The sequence below is a fragment of the Nicotiana tomentosiformis genome, chromosome 4 (assembly GCF_000390325.3).
Source record: "Nicotiana tomentosiformis chromosome 4, ASM39032v3, whole genome shotgun sequence".
Classification (NCBI taxonomy): domain Eukaryota; kingdom Viridiplantae; phylum Streptophyta; class Magnoliopsida; order Solanales; family Solanaceae; genus Nicotiana; species Nicotiana tomentosiformis.
Window position 1 is genome coordinate 113,213,412 of NC_090815.1, and position 15,961 is coordinate 113,229,372.

At 41.3% G+C, this 15,961-nt stretch overlaps 1 protein-coding gene and 1 non-coding gene across 2 annotated transcripts; one reads left to right on the plus strand and one right to left on the minus strand.

Annotated features, from left to right (window-relative positions):
* Positions 1-5,338: 5,338 nt before the first annotated feature.
* LOC117278654 (U6 spliceosomal RNA) lies at positions 5,339-5,442 on the plus strand. Its single transcript, XR_004509007.1, has one exon. It is a non-coding gene; the product is annotated as a U6 spliceosomal RNA (small nuclear RNA).
* Positions 5,443-6,677: 1,235 nt separating this feature from the next.
* On the minus strand, positions 6,678-9,074 carry LOC104103960 (RNA-binding protein 1). Its single transcript, XM_009611929.4, has 2 exons — positions 8,572-9,074; positions 6,678-7,836 (listed from the first exon to the last, which is right to left on the minus strand). Exons 1-2 carry the CDS (start codon positions 8,794-8,796, stop codon positions 7,003-7,005), a joined length of 1,059 nt encoding a protein of 352 aa, XP_009610224.1. The 5' UTR covers positions 8,797-9,074; the 3' UTR covers positions 6,678-7,002.
* Positions 9,075-15,961: the final 6,887 nt, after the last annotated feature.

Genomic DNA, 15,961 nt, shown 5'->3' on the forward strand with positions numbered 1-15,961 from the left:
CATGAATTTGAAGGTCATCATAGCACTAGTTACCAGCATGGTCCTTTAAAGCATGAATATGATTCCGGCGACGCCGGTGTAATGTGGAGAGGTGAAAATATTTAGTATTAACATCACCGTCTTGTAACCATTGAATACGGGATTTTAGTTTTCAAAATTCTTCTTCCAGACGAAGAACATCATTATATTCTAGTAATAGAGTACTTTCTAGTTGTTGTAAGAAATAACCAATGGGGAAATTTGGGGAGGATTGGATACCTCCTAATTTGGCAAGTAAGTGGCTTTTTCGATGAAAGATGTTAACAAAGGAGTCTTTATTCCAGCCACTATTTTAAAAGGTATTTTCGGGGCGAGCCCCTGGGCGAGGCGTACCAAAAACACCCTGGGGTGATGGTGTGGAGCGAAAGTCTCAAGAGGCATACGCCCAGCAATTTGGGGTGTACACCCGGGCATTCAGGGCACGTTGTTTTAGTGAGGAGTAAGCCCCAGAGACTATTTCAAATTAAAATAAAATTTGTTGAATAAGTCCTTCATATAATACCCAAATTCTCAAAAGTCAGTTTGGTAATTACTCAAAATGTTTAAAAAAGGAACTCAAAAGTATTAAATTTAAAAGTCAAGACCTTTTTTTATTGATTGAAGCCATAATTCATGGTATTTTCCAAATTTTTATCTTGTCTGCTAGTCTGCTAATATCTCCCAAAAGCAACGATTACTTAATTCTTTTTACAAATACAAGAAGAACTACATTCTCCTTCATAGCAGCAAGTTCAAAGTTCAAAGTTCAAATTGCAGGTTAATTATCCTTTTTGTTCCTCCATATAGAAAACTTTATTCTTTTAGACTCAAATTACTTGTGCTTGTAAGTAGCGTATAATAGATAGAGCACGAACACATACACACACACACACACACACACACACACATATATATATATATATATATATATATATATATAATTTTCTTCAATTGTTATGTAATTTTACATGTTTATAAATATTTACTATCATTATATTATTTTATAAAATATTAAAAATTAAATACCTATGGGGCTTACGCCCCGTGCCTCGAGGCTTACGCCTCGCTGAGGCATATGTAAAACGCCTCGCCTTATGCTCACACCTTTTAAAATACTGATTCCAGCTATAAATATTATGCTTAAAAAGAGTGATGGCGTCTATTAAGGTAGGAGGAGGGTGCCAACTATCACAGAGTATGTTAAGAAAATCAGGATGAGAGGCCCACATTGTTTCAAAATGAAAAATGGGGGATTTGGTAACTCGTGGGTGCTCAAGTGTGAGTAAGAGGGGTGAGTGGTCAGAGTGGGTACGGGGCAAATGACGAACAAGGGCTTCTGGAAATAAATTAAACCAATCATAATTTGCAAAAGGTCTATCGAGTCGTTCTAATATATGGAATCCAATTTTTTTTAAATTTGTCCGGGCATATTTGCTGCTCTTATAACCAAGATCTACTAAATTGCAGTAATTAATGCAATCCGTGAACTGGTTAGAACACGAATTATTAATAACACGACCACCGAATTTCTCAGTGGAGTGTAGAATTTCATTGAAGTCGCACCCAATGAGCCAAGGACCCTTGTAATGATCGAACAAACACATGAGATTTTGCTACAATAATAATTTGTTAGCATAACAAGGACTAGCATAAATTACAGAAAAAGCCACTTTTGAGAGTTAGAATGTACCTGGATCATGACGTGGATCTCCTGTTCAGTCATAGCTACATTTTCAACACATAAGAGATGGTCGTGCCAAAGCATAACAATGCCACATGATTGAACTATTGTCGGAACCTCATAGAAGTGTGTGAAACCAAAATCATCTCTTAAAACAGTGTGGTTTTGCTTGTGTGTTTCAAAGAGTACAATTAAAGCAGGAGCATACTAATCAAGGAGTGAGCGAAAATTAGGACGAAAATCATTGTTATCTACAATTCCAGAGCATAAAATTCATATTAGTAGTGGTGTTAGAGGTGTCTTCAGAGTTGTTCAGTAGGGTCGAAGGAGTCTCCCTGGGAATCAAAGCAAGTTGTGTGTCTGGTGATAGAGGACTCGCTTGACGGAGGGTTGAGATCATTACTATGTTATACTTGCCTAGTTCGGAATTTTGAGTTGGACGGACGGTGACAGAACACTTTATCAGATTGGACGGGCATTTGAGCCGATTTTTTTTTGCATATTGCTCCTTTAAGACGAAGCTACGGAGATCGTCTAGAGTTGCATGGGAGGGTCTTATTTCTCTCATTTCAAGTAAGGTGGTTGCTAGGTCTTGATGTAGCAATGTTGCATCTAGTTCTATGGGCAATGGTTGAGGTGGAGGGGGGCCGTAAGGGTAATAGAGAGAGATCGTTGGGCTGTAGGGGGGAAGTGTGAGTTCCATTGGTAGGTGTATGGTTTGTTGACTGCTCTATGGGTGGAAAATCGGACCTAGTAGTGGTGGGTGATAGAACACGATTTCTAGGATCGGGAGGAGAGTGTGTGGAGGTGGGGAGTTCAACGACCAATGGGACTGGCCAAAGGCATCCATCCCGAGTCTCATTCCCTCCGATACAACTTGAGCTAGGTAAGAGGAGTTCTGAAGAACTACGATGATTTTCTGCTCGCTGATTGTGAGGCGAAATAGGAGAGCTTGGCCGGACAGTCTTGTTCCAACCAAGATTGGGGTGGAAGTTCCGAGTTGCTTTGAGTCACATATATCGTGAGGTATGGTGGTGGAGGGTACGGAGGTTGTGGGTATCCCATGAGTGTGTGGCGAAGAGGAAATGGAGGTAGCAGTATGGGAAATAGGTGCTAGGGAAGGCCGGCAGTGATGATATTATGGTTTAAGGGAAGTGAGGACGTTGCTAGGAAGGTAATATAATTGGGGTGTTGTTATTATTAGAAAGAGAAGAGATATATGGGGCAGTGGTGTCTAAGTGGACCGTAGTCTCTGAGGGAGAGGAAAAAAAGGTGGGCTTGTCGTGTGAGTCAGCATGTAGAGTGCTGAGGTGAAGACTATCTAGACAAGTACAGGGGGACGGTGTAGTGTAGGAGGGAGTAGTAAGGTATGACTCAGTAAAAATTTCTTTTACTTGAGTGGAGAAGCACGGTTGTTGTGTAGTAATGAGTTTGTTTGAACGTGATTTGTAGTGAGAGAAGTGGGGTGGAAAATCATGAGAAGTAAGCGGTGAACAATTGTTTGGGCCGTGTGCTAGTTGGGCTGGACAGGGGGGAACAATAGGCAACAATGACCCAATAATAGAAGTTGTGGGGGAGGTAACTAGGGATGGGCTTGGGCTGCCGAGATACGAGGCGTTTGGGCTGGGGTTGAAGGAGTAGTAGTTATAGGATCAAGAATGGTGGATGAGCTAGGGTTAGCAATGTTAGAAAAATTAGTGATAGAGCTGAGAGGTAAGGTGGAGGAATTAATAGAGAGGTTATTTAATTTAGAGGTTTCAGGTAATTCATCATTAGAATTAATTAAAGAGAGTGTAGTAGAATTAAAGAAGTGGGGGTTAGAGGTGTCTTTTTTGAGAGGATTAGGGTTGGGCAACATACCTGGGGTCCCTTGTTGAGCCTTAGGAGCAGGGGCAGCATCGTTGCTTGGTAGCCCAGGTGGAGGTATACGTTTCTCCGAGGTGATTGATATGCAATGATGCTGTAGACTGATGGTGCCATTGCGAGGACGTGATATTGTTGAGAACTTCACTGTTTGCCTTGGAGTTTCAAGAGATGTAGTCGATGTAGGGGGGACGAATGTGTCGTCAGTTGAGAGGGAGGGCGGCAAAGAGGTAGTGGGAGTATCAGTGGTAAAAACATGAAAGGGACAGGCTTTGGAGTTATGACCAAAGTGCCCACAGCGGAGACAAAGTATGTTCAAACCCTCATACACAACAAGTTGCTTATGCGTGCCAATATATTCATGTGTTTTCAGAGGTTTTGCGAGTTTTATTTCAATGCAAATGCGAGCACAACAACCTCTAGATGTAGTGGAGGTGCAAGTGTCAACCTTGAGAAGTTGTCCTAGCTTGTTCCCCACTAATTTTAGGAGTTCAAGATCATAATACTCCGTAGGTTATTTAGGTAGACGTGCCCATATGGCGGAGTATTGGGTGGAAGGAGGTCATTTGGGGAAGGAGTTAAAAGGGTTGTTAGAAAGGAGGATTTGGAAGGAGTGGGAGGTGGTGCATCAAGTTGCATAGCTAGAGGATCGGGAGGATCAGTTGTATTCATCATGGTGAAGGAGCTGGATGGATTCATGAAAGCTAGTAGAATATGAAGAAATGGAAGAAGTTGGGAGCACTACTTATGGTCGTTGAGAATAATTCTGATCTACTTCATGGTCTATTAGAAGTAAAAGGCATTCTAGTTAGATAAGCGCGTGCCGTTCAAAATGAGACTTTTCACTAAAGGCTAAATTGCCTAAACCGTCAACTACTGAATTAGCCTCTACATGGATATGAACAATAGAGACTATCCGGTTCTTAGCCACGAGGCGAGAATGTTGCTGACAATATCTATCATTCCGCTGAGATACAGACCCTCCACATAAAAGTACATGAGCCACAGTATAATTATCAATTTGCAAGATAACAGTAAAGTTTGTGTTTTAGTTGTTATTGGACTTTTTTCTTGTGTAAGCCTTCTACCTCTATTTTAGTTTTATATAAAAAATATAAAAAGTAAATTCTCATGTATCAACGTTTTACTCTTAATTTTGCCATTAGCAAAGTACGTATTTTAGTGTGCCAGGAACTTACGCAGTCATGTTTTTCTATTTTTCGGCAAGAACCACACATCTACCTTTTCTTTTCTATCGGTTGTCATTTGCTAAGTAACGAATTAGTTCATTATCATTTGCTTCTTGAGAGGACTATTTTGACTTTTGATGGTTTGCTTGCAATAGAAAAGGAAAAGGAAGAGAGTAAATAAGATTATCAATTGACCAGTAGGGTGTAAGAAAGTATAATACTTTTCTCTTTACGCATTTTTCACTTTTTATTGGTTCCTTTCTCTTGTGCTGTTGAGAAGTAGAAATGAAGCAATCTCTCACATTTTTTCCCTTTGCTCCCACGTCTTTTGATGTATTAGGAACAATAGATAGAGATCAAAATAATGCAGGAATACTGCTGGTTCAATACGGTATATAACAAAAAATAAAACTTAATACGAAAAGAAGTAAATAGAACTTTTTTCAACACTACTTTGTTTGAACAAGAGGAAAATGCGAGAAGGTACTTGTTCCATGTTGCTTCTCATTGAGCGACTCTACCTTACAATTTACACTGATGTTTCCGCATTGTACAAATCTGTTTTACACTCGAACCATCAGAAACATAAGATCTTTGGTATAATGATAATATGTTTTGTAAACTTCAATGTTGATTAGCATGCCCCTACGCAAGGATGACAAGCACAATCGAGAAATGGTCCAAATTCTTTTTAAAAAAAATGTCGAACTTGTTACGAAAATCGGAAAAAAAATACATATTTACCAAAGTAAGAAAAAGTCAAATACACATTTGACAGATAAGTTTCAATACAGTTTGAGTCCATCTGTAGTTGATCAAATGAGAGATCATTTAATGTGGAAGTTTATATCATTTAAACCTGAGTATCTTGTGCAAAAAGGTATAAATACAAGCTAGTGAGCAATATGTTATCAGGACAATACAACCCAAATAGTAAAAGAATCGAAGCATTCAAGATGCTTTATACTCTATAGTCTATAGTTTCTAAACAGCTGCATATTCGGTACTTGGGAATTCCCATTTCACGAAGTCATCATTTGAATAGCCAAAAAACAAAAGATTGTAAATTTTCAAACTCGCGCGATAAGGTGGTTGAAGGAGTTAGGCAACTACAGCGTAAAGATTTATAGGCAATTAGTCAATAGTAAGCAGAAAGAAAATGTGGAAGAGCATTAGTTCACACAATATTTCTAGGCAATGAGCATACACGCAAGCATTCTTAGTTGTTCGTTCAAATAGAACTCAGCTGAAAATGTACAGTTTTCTATCCAGAGAGATGCCTTAAGTTGCTGAGGAAACTAAAGTAGAATTTTCCTTCAACTCTGCTTTTAACTAATCAAACACGTCATTTACTACTACGATGATCCAAGAAAGATTGCTAGACGTCAACCTGCAAATTCTCTTTTCTTGGCTGCCTATTTTACAGTAAATGTTTTCAGCTGAAGCATACACAAACAAATGAAACAATGGTTGATGACATACATGCACCTAAAAGCAGTAGCCTACTCTCTCCTCAGCTAAGTTTACGACATGCTAAAGAAAAGCATGATAACAGTAAGAAGACAGCTCAATCCTGAGCTTCAAGATGTCCCAATATACTTGTATTATAATTTTTCCTAAGCTAGACTAATATAAATCCAAGCCTGTAACAAATTTTGACACCACGAAATAATTAAAAAAAAAAGGCAAGAATAAAAGGGAGCCCAAAAAGAAGGCGGCAAAATAAGAAGAAAAGAAAGGGAGGCGTAATCAGACAGAAGGAAGGGCCACCATAATTTTTATCATCATCAGCAAGGCAATAAATACTGGATAAAGTGCACCAAGATATACATGTACAAACAACAAAACTTCACAACTATGACCAAAAAATGAAACCCATAAAAATGGAACAACCAAACTTAGAATGATAACAGAGGCAGCACACATGCGAAATATAAACTTTAAAAGATTATAATACAGCTGTCTGAATCTAGGTAAATGAGTTTAAATAAGAAAAGGCACATCACACGCAACAGTCATAAAAGTAAAAGAGAATAAAAGACGGAAGACAGCCTCAATAGGTCAGCATGAGAATCTCTAACTTGTCATCATATCCACATTCAGTCAAGCAGTCGGTTAGAATGACCAGCATAATAAGGCTTAAGTTGCTCCTCATTACCTTTTCACTCTGTTTGGTAGCAGCAGCACTGAAGCTTCCAGCAGAATAAAAGAATTGATATCTACAGTTCCCCATCTAATTAGTATAGGCACCTAATCAGACACCCCTTGAACATCTCTAATAATAACTTGACCGGATTTCTCATTTACCCCAGCACCCAAAATCCCTCCATATTCATTAGTAGCCACGCCCATTACTCCGATGCCACCATTCATGTAGGTGGGATAGATTGCCCCGGTATTGCCATAAGGCAATGGACTACTTCCCCTCAGACCAGTCATCGTGGGGTTATTCCAAGGACCTCTAGGCGGCACCAAAGAAGCGATACCATAACCAATTCCAGGGTATGCTCCAGCAGGGTAATTACCTCCAAAAGTTCCAACTCCATAAGGATATCCCGCAACATTCCCATAACCTGAGACAGGCCCACAACAATATACATATCTAGGACTGTAAGATGGATACATCCCTTGTTGGTAAGGGTTATAATTAGAACCACTTCCATTACCTATTCTAACATGATAACCATTACTACTATTGCTATTTTCATCTTTTGGTATAGCCCTCTTCACCTCCACAAGCTTGCCACTTAATTCATGGAAATTCTTCTGCATAACCTCCTCAACTGCATCCTCCGAATCAAAGGTAATAAAACCAAATCCCCTTGGTCGATGGGTAACATTGTCATGCATCACAACAACATCTGTAATCCTACCAAATCTTTCAAAGTAACTCTTGAAGTCTTCCTTAGTTAGGTTAGCTGATAGACCCCCTACAAAGATCTTCTTCGTCCTAAACTGATCATTGCTTCTACAATTAGTTCTACTATTCCTATTCAACCCCCTACTATTTTGTTGTTGTTGTTGTTGTTGTTGACTCTGTTGTTGGTGTTGTTCACTTCTGGGTATGGCTTTTTTCACCTCTACCTATAAATGACATAATATACCACATATCAGATAAACAAAAAAAGACTTCACCTTTTTGACGAAGTAAGCAGGATATCATTAAAGGCATCAAGAAGATGCAAAAAGATTACAAAACAAAGTTTATCAGCTCATTTAAAATCGAAGTGCTACAAAACTAGAGAGTCGACAAAGTCCAAAAATACATCAGAGTTATTTACATGAGAGAGGTTAGCCCAACTAAAAAGGTTAACCAAACATCTGTCCTTCAGGTAGCCAATTGAAGTTAATACACCATAAAAAAGACTTCACCTTTTGTATAACAGAACATACATACATGTATCAGCAACAAAGATAGCCAAAAAACAGAGCAACAACTTCCATCTATACATTTTTATCTCAACATGAAAAGTGTAACAGCCCCGCTCGAGGCCCGCACGGCTCTACTACGCATCACTAGGGTTCAAGGCTTGTTTACTTATAAACATCCCATGTTTTGTCACGTAAGAATCGCCTAGGGTGTCACAACAATTCTATTTTAAAAAATAAACAAAAAATATTCAGAAAAAAATAGTGTTTTAACTCAAAAAATGGAGAAAAATATATGACTTTTTCTCAAATATTAACGGAAAAACCTTTTTTTTAGAAAATCCAATTGAACAAGAAGAGAAAAGGGGTCCTAAAAAACAAGAATTAAACAAGTAAAAACATAAATTAGACTGAGAAACAAAATCAACAACAAGGGGTTTGAAGACAAACCATTCTTCCAAGAATTTCATGAGTATCTTGGAGTGCTTTATCAACTGCAGATGAATCGGAAAAGGAAACAAAAGCAAAGCCTCTAGGTCTACCAGTTTCACGGTCCTTGGCAATAACAGAGCTAACCACAGTTCCATACTTAGAAAAATGCTCCTTAAGCATCTGCTCAGTCGTATCCCTTGGAATCCCACCACAAAATAGCTTGTTTTTGTCCAAATCCTCCATACCCAAGATACAATATAGTGTAAAAAACCCCAAAAATCGTCGCTTTATAATTTTTACAGCGAAAACAAGAAACCCTAATGGACCCTACTGGCTAGAGGGTTTTTGGGGGAAAAGTTGGAAGTTGGAATTGTATATGGGATTAATAGGGGATTTTGTATGTTGAAGTCAACCTAGATTTGTTATTGTGAAAGGGATTTAAGTAGTGTTGTTGAGAAAGTAAAGTACACACTTGGTTATGATTTGTTTGCAAGTGTTTTAGGAGTTGTGAAAAAGCAGTCGAATAGGTCACACACTCATACCAAAACCCTTTATTCTCGCCTTTCACTCCCTTAGTAGGGGATCGTGAGCCACCTGTTTTTTTTTGTCTAAACTGTCTTAGAAATTAAAAACCGAAAAGATAGGAAAATTTAAAGGAATTGATTTTATTTATTTACATGGTTAATAAGAAAAAAAACTAATTCAGCAGCAGTATTGAGATTCAAGTTTGGTATACTTCAATTCAAATTGAAATCTCTTAATATTTGATGGTTTAGGAACAAATTTAATTTGTTTTTACTTTAGAGTTTTCGAGTGACTTTTAATATTTTTTTAGCCTAAAATGATCCAAACTACCAATAAAATATGTTTTAGTAAGCATCGCGACTTGACTGACCAGTCCTGATTGGAAGATTGCTTTATATGAATATTGATTTATGATAATAATTAATCTTTAGTATGGCCTTGAGCATATTCCGCGGAAAATGAAGAAGATCGTCAATGAAGGATCGGACAAAAATTTGCTGTGGCACTCAAGTGTAATGTTGTGAAAATAGTTAAAACCACAAACTGTAAAAAGATAAAAGCAAGCAAACAAAAAAAATCAATTGTCACGTGAATAAACGTTCATAGATATTGCACATTAGGGTTTGGCCTACTGATCAATAAAATAGATTAAAAGTTACGACATCTCAAGTTTAAATTTCAGCGAGGCAAAAAATGTTGTAAATAATTTTAGGCTATTAAGCCAAATGTTTATGATTTTCAGTAGGCAAAATACATAGGTTACCTCTTAAACTATGGACCAAACCGTTATTTCACATTTTTTGTGGACGAAAATTACCTTACATACTTAAATTTTTTAAAGTGTGCCTAAGATACACCACTTTTTACAGCTCACGCGCGTGTGTTTTATACCTAAAAGAGGCGAATGAATAGTTCAAGGTTAAATATGAAATTTAAATTATCATGATATATGCATTGTTCAGATACGGGAGTTGAGGCTGAGATGGTTCGGGCACGTGCAGAGGAGGAGTACGGATGCTCCTATTATGAGGTGTGAGAGGCTGGCCGTAGCGGGGTTGAGAAGGGGTAGAGGAAGGCCGAAGAAGTATTGGAGAGAGGTGATTAGGTAGGATATGGCACTACTTCAACTCACTGAGGACATGACCCAGGATAGAAGGGTGTGGAGGTCGAAAATTAGGATAGTTGGCTAGTAGGTAGTCGAGAGTTCCCCATTCTTTTTAGTAGTATGTAACGACCCGACCGGTTGTTTCGAGAGTTATAGCCCCGTTTTTCCCATTTCTACTTCTTTTTGTGTTATTCAGCTATATTATGTTATATCGGGTTAGTTGGTTCGGGACCGGAGTGGTTTCAGAGTGACTTGAGATACTTAGTCTCTTAAGTAGAAACTTAAGTTGGAAAAGTCAACCGGATATTGACCTATGTGTAAACGATCTCGGATTTTGAATTCTGATGGTTCCGTTAGCTCCGTTAGGTGATTTTGGACTTAGGAGTATGTCCGGAATATGATTTAGAGGTCCGTGGTAGAATTAGGCTTGAATTGGCGAAATTGAAAATTTGGCAATTTCGGTCGGCAGTAAAAAATTTGATATCTGGGTCGGAATAGAATTTCGGAAGTTCGAGTAGGTTCGTAGTGTCATTTGTGACGTGTGTGCAAAATTTGAGATTATTCGAATGTGGTTTGGTTGGTTTCGGCATCGGTTGCCGAATTTGGAAATTTAGAAGTTCTTAGGCTTGAATCCGAGGGTAATTTGGCGTTTGGATATTGTTTTGAGTGATTCGAAGGTTCGACTAAGTTTGTATGTTGATATATGACTTGTTGGTATTTTTGGTTGAGGTCCCGAGGGCCTCGGGGTGATTCTAGGTGGTTAACGGATTTGTCAAAGTTGGAATTTGTAGCTGGAGCTGCTGCTTCTGCTATTTCCGCACCTACGGAAGGAAGAGTCGCAGGTGCGAGGCCGCTGATGTGCGTAAGGAGTGCGCAGGTACGGGCAACGCTGGGCTAGGAAAGTTGTGCAGGTGCGAGTTGGAGGTCACGTCTGCGAGCCCGCAGGTACGAAGCCTGGGGCGCAGATGCGGAAAGGGGAATGTTGAGCAGGCTTCGCAGAAGCGGAGGAAACGCGCAGGTGCGACGAATTTTAGTGCAGATGCGGAGTTTGGGCGAATAAGTGAGTTGCGCAGGTGCGGCTCCCTAGACCGCAGGTGCGGTCGCGCGGGTGCGAGAAAAGGGGCCGCAGGTGCGAGATTTCCTGGGCAGAAGGTATATAGGAACACTTCGCGAATTTTGGTGCATTTTTCACCATTTCTATCCGGTTTTTGGAGCTTTTGGGGAGAGATTTGAAGAGGGAATCAAGGGAGTTTCGTTGAGGTAAGTTACTTGAGCCCAATACTCGTATATATGGTGATTTTTCCGTTGTTTAATCATGTAATTAGTGAAAATAAGGGGTTAGGGCTTGGAATGTTTGGAGAGCAATTTAAGGATTTGAAGGACCAAACGATGTCAGATTTTGATGAATTTGGTATGGTTAGACTCGTGAGTGAAAGAGCTTTCTAGTTTTGTGAATTTTGTCGGATTTCGAGATGTGGGACCGGGGGACGGGTTTGAGCCAATTTCAGGGTTTGGTCTAATTTTGTAACTTTTCTTGTGGAATTCATTCCATTAGCGTATATTGATGGTATTGTACTGATTGTGAATAGATTTGGAGTATTTGGAGGCTGAGTTCAGAGGCAAGAGTATTGCGGGGTAGAAATTTGACCGGTTTGAGGTAAGTAACGATTGTAAATCTAGTCCTGAGGGTATGAAACCCCGGATTTTGTATCATTCTACTATTTTTAGTGACACACATGCTAGGTGACGGGCGTGTGGGCGTGCACTGTTGGGGATTGTGACTGGGTCCGTCCCGTAGCAACTGTAAAGTTGCATACTTTGTTGAAACTATATGATACTTATATGTTTTAGAAAGAGTTTTTGTAAATTTGGGCTGAATGCCATGTTTGGGCCTTGTGCCAGTACTGTTTGGACCCTTAGGGGCTTTTTCTTACTATCCTCTCATTGTTTTCGATTGAAAATCTATACTCAGTCATGATTATACTTGTTTACTGCATAACTCAGTTTTATGACTAATGTTGTTTTGGGCTGAGCACCCTGTTTTACTGAAATGCCCGAGTGGCTTGAGAGGTTTATGACTGAGTGAGGCCGAGGGCCTGATTGTGAGGATGAGCGTGGATCGGGGCTACCCACCTGCAACATACTTTATTATTATAGCACGTGAGTTGTTCGTGCAGATTATAGCGCTTGGGCTGAAGGAGCCCCTCCGGAGTCTGTACACACCCCCAGTGAGGGCAGGTACCTACTGAGTGCGAGTGACGAGTGCTGAGTGACTGGGAGGCATGAGTAATTGTGAGGTATGCCCGAGTGGCAAGAGTGATTGTGAGGTATGCCCGAGTGGCACGAGTGACTGTGAGGTTTGCTCGAGGGGCAGTATATGAGCGATGTTTTGCCCGAAGGGCTGTTTATGATTTTATCATTTTTGCTCACCTTTGCATTGAGACTTTGTTTGAAAAACTATGGAAAAATATCTTTAAATGATTTCTATTGGAACCAGGTTTAAACGAGAGGATTTGATTCAAACACTAATTTTTAAAGCATGTTGTACTTTACTGAGATTTCATGATATGAATGTTATATGCTTTATTGCTCGTCACTATTGCTCAGTCTTTATTTATTGTTGTTACTTACTGAGTTGGCGTATTCACGTTACTCCTTGCACCTTGTATGCAGATCCAGGTGTAGCTGGACACGGTAGCGGTTGTTGATTATTCTGATTGTAGATTTTTTCGGAGATAGCAAGGTAGCTATTGGCGATCGCAGCCCCTGCTCTTCTCCCTCTTATCTTCCTCTAGTTGTATTTAGCTATTTTCCAAGCTGAGTTAGCCTTGATATTATAAGACAGATTATAGTAGATGCTCACGAGTAGTGACACCCCGATGTCGGGCTTTTCTTTCCGCACTTTTATTTTGATTGAAACTCCTTTACGAAGGTTTTTATGTTAAATAACATTGAAATTATCTTTGAAATGAAAATATCGGTTTGTTTTGGAAATGAGTCGGCTTGCCTAGTTCCATGATAGGTGCCATCACGATAGGGGTTAGTTAGGGTCGTGACAGATTGGTATCAGAGCACTAGGTTACATAGGTCTCAAGAGTCATGAGCGGGTTTAGTAGAGTCTTGCGGATCGGTATGGAGACGTCTGTACTTATCTTCGAGAGGCTGCAGAACCTTTAGGAAACTCCACATTCTTGAATTCTTGTCGTGCGAATCTGTTGATTCTATTAACTAAACATTTGTTGTTTCATTCTCTTACAGATGGTGAGGACTCATGCTACCGGCCAGGAGGGCCAGCCACCAGTACCACCAGCCAGGGTTGCGAGAGGCCGAGGCCACGGTAGAGGCCGTGGTAGGGGCAGAGGTGCAGCTTGTACAGCAGCTGGGGCAGTACCTGCAGATCCACCGGTTGTCCCAGATCAGGACCAGGTTCCAGTTGTTGATGCACCAGCTCAGGCACCACCTGTGCCTATTGTGATTCCAGGCCTTCAGGAGGCCCTAGCTCAGATTCTGACAGCGTGTACTGGCCTTGCTCAGGCGGTTTCTATTTTGACGGCCGCAACCACTTCTCAGGCCAGGGAAGGCACATAGACTCCCGTCGCTCGCACACCCGAGCAGGTAATTCAGGGACTTCAGACACCGGAGGCACCACCAGCCCAGCCGGTTGCTATTGCTCAGGATTATGTGGTTCCTGCTATGCCTGAGGATGATCAGTGTAGGTTGGAGAGGTTTGGGAGACTCCAGCCACCACCTTTTAGTGGCACAGAGAGAGAGAGAATGCTCAGGATTGTTTGGACAGGTATGAGAGGATACTCTGTACTGCTGGTATTTTGGAGACTTGTGGGGTCTCATTCACTGCCTTTCAGTTTTCTGGGGCTGCACTCAGATGGTGGGAGACTTACGAGAGGCGTAGGCCTATTGGAGCAGCACCCCTTACTTGGCAGCAGTTCCCCGTGGTCTTTTTGGAGAAGTTCGTGCCTCGATCCCGCAGAGAGGAGCTGTGCCGACAATTTGAGCGGCTTCGCCAGGGTGATATGTCTGTGACACAGTATGAGATGCGATTCTCCGAGTTGGCCCGTCATGCTATCTGGTTGGTTCCCACAGACAGGGAGAGGATTATGAGGTTTATTGATGGTCTCACTTATCAGCTACAGTTGTTCATGACCAGAGAGAGGGTTTCAGGTGCTACTTTTGATGAGGTGGTCGACATTGCTCGAAAGATTGAGATGGTTCGTGGTCAGGAGAGGGTTGAGAGGGAGGCCAAGAAGCCTCGTGGTCAGGGTGGATTCAGCGGTGCTCCTTTTGGGGGTCAGTTCCAGCACGGTAGAGGTCGTCATTTCAGGCAGGCTCAGTCATCTCGGCCATTTCATCGGGGTGCATCATCTGGCCATGGTTCTCACAGTTCTCATCAGGGCCACTCATCACTTAGTTCCCCTTCCAATTCAGAGTTCGCCCCGTGCTCCACCTGTTCAGGGCTCTTCCATGCCAGGTTCTTCTACCAGTTATCCCGGTGCTAGGGGTTCCCTTCAGTTTCCGCCGCCAGCACCAGGGAGTTATTTTGAGTGTGGGGGATCTTGGGCATATGTGGAGGCAGTGTCCTCATCATCATGGAGGTCTATCTCAGCAGAGGAGTCAGCCTCCGACTTCAGCACCAGTTACCTCACCACCCGCCCAGTCAGCTCGGGGTGGAGGTCAGTCAGCTAGGGGTCGCACTAGAGGGGGAGGCAGATCAGGGGGTGGCCAGACCTGTTTCTATGCTCTCCCTGCCAGACCAGATGCTATTGCTTCAGATGTTGTGATTACAGGTATTGTCTCAGTTTGCCACAGAGATGCCTCAGTATTATTTGACCCTGGTTCCACGTATTCATATGTTTTCTCGTATTTCGCCCATTTTCTGGATATGCCCCGTGAGTTTTTAGTTTCATCTGTACATGTATCTACTCCTGCGGGCGATACTATTATTGTGGACCGCGTATATCGGTCATGTGTGGTGACTATTGGGGGTCTGGAGACCAAGTGGACCTTTTGCTGCTCAGTATGGTCGACTTTGATGTGATATTGGGTATGGATTGGTTATCTCCATGTCATGTTGTTCTAGATTGTCACGCTAAGACGATGACATTGACTATACCGAGAATTCTGAGGGTTGAGTGGAGTAGTTCTGTAGATTATGTACCAAGTAGGGTGATTTCATATTTGAAGGCTCAGCGCATGGTTGAGAAGGGTTGCCTATCTTATTTGGCTTTTGTAAGGGATGTTAGTGCAGAGACTCCTGTCATTGATTCTGTTCCGGTGGTACGTGATTTTCCGGATGTGTTTCCTGCAGACTTGCCGGGCATGCCGCCTGATAGGGATATTGACTTTGGTATTGATTTGGTGCCGGGCACTCAGCCCATTTTTATTCTACCGTATCGTATGGCACCGACGAAGTTGAAGGAATTGAAAGAACAGCTTCAGGAACTCTTTGATAAGGGGTTGATTCGGCCTAGTATGTCACCTTGGGGTGCACCGGTTCTATTTGTGAAGAAGAAGGATGGTTCCATGAGAATGTGTATTGATTACAGGCAGTTGAACAAGGTCACAGTCAAGAACAAGTATCCTTTGCCTCGTATTGATGATTTATTTGACCAGCTTCAGGGAGCGAGGGTGTTCTCTAAGATTGATTTGAGGTCCAGTTATCACCAACTGAAGATTCAGGATTCAAATATTCTTAAAACAGCTTTCAGGACCCGATATGGCCATTATGAGTTTTTGGTGATGTCTTTTGGGCTGACCAATGCC

What these genes read in the sequence shown, in the direction of transcription:
- LOC104103960 (XM_009611929.4), bottom strand. Translation starts at nt 8,796, where the DNA reads ATGGAGGATTTGGACAAAAACAAGCTATTTTGTGGTGGGATTCCAAGG. An exon ending in ATGAAATTCTTGGAAGAATG is followed by an intron (nt 7,837 to 8,571) that starts GTTTGTCTTCAA and finishes TGTCATTTATAG; the next exon opens with GTAGAGGTGAAAAAAGCCAT.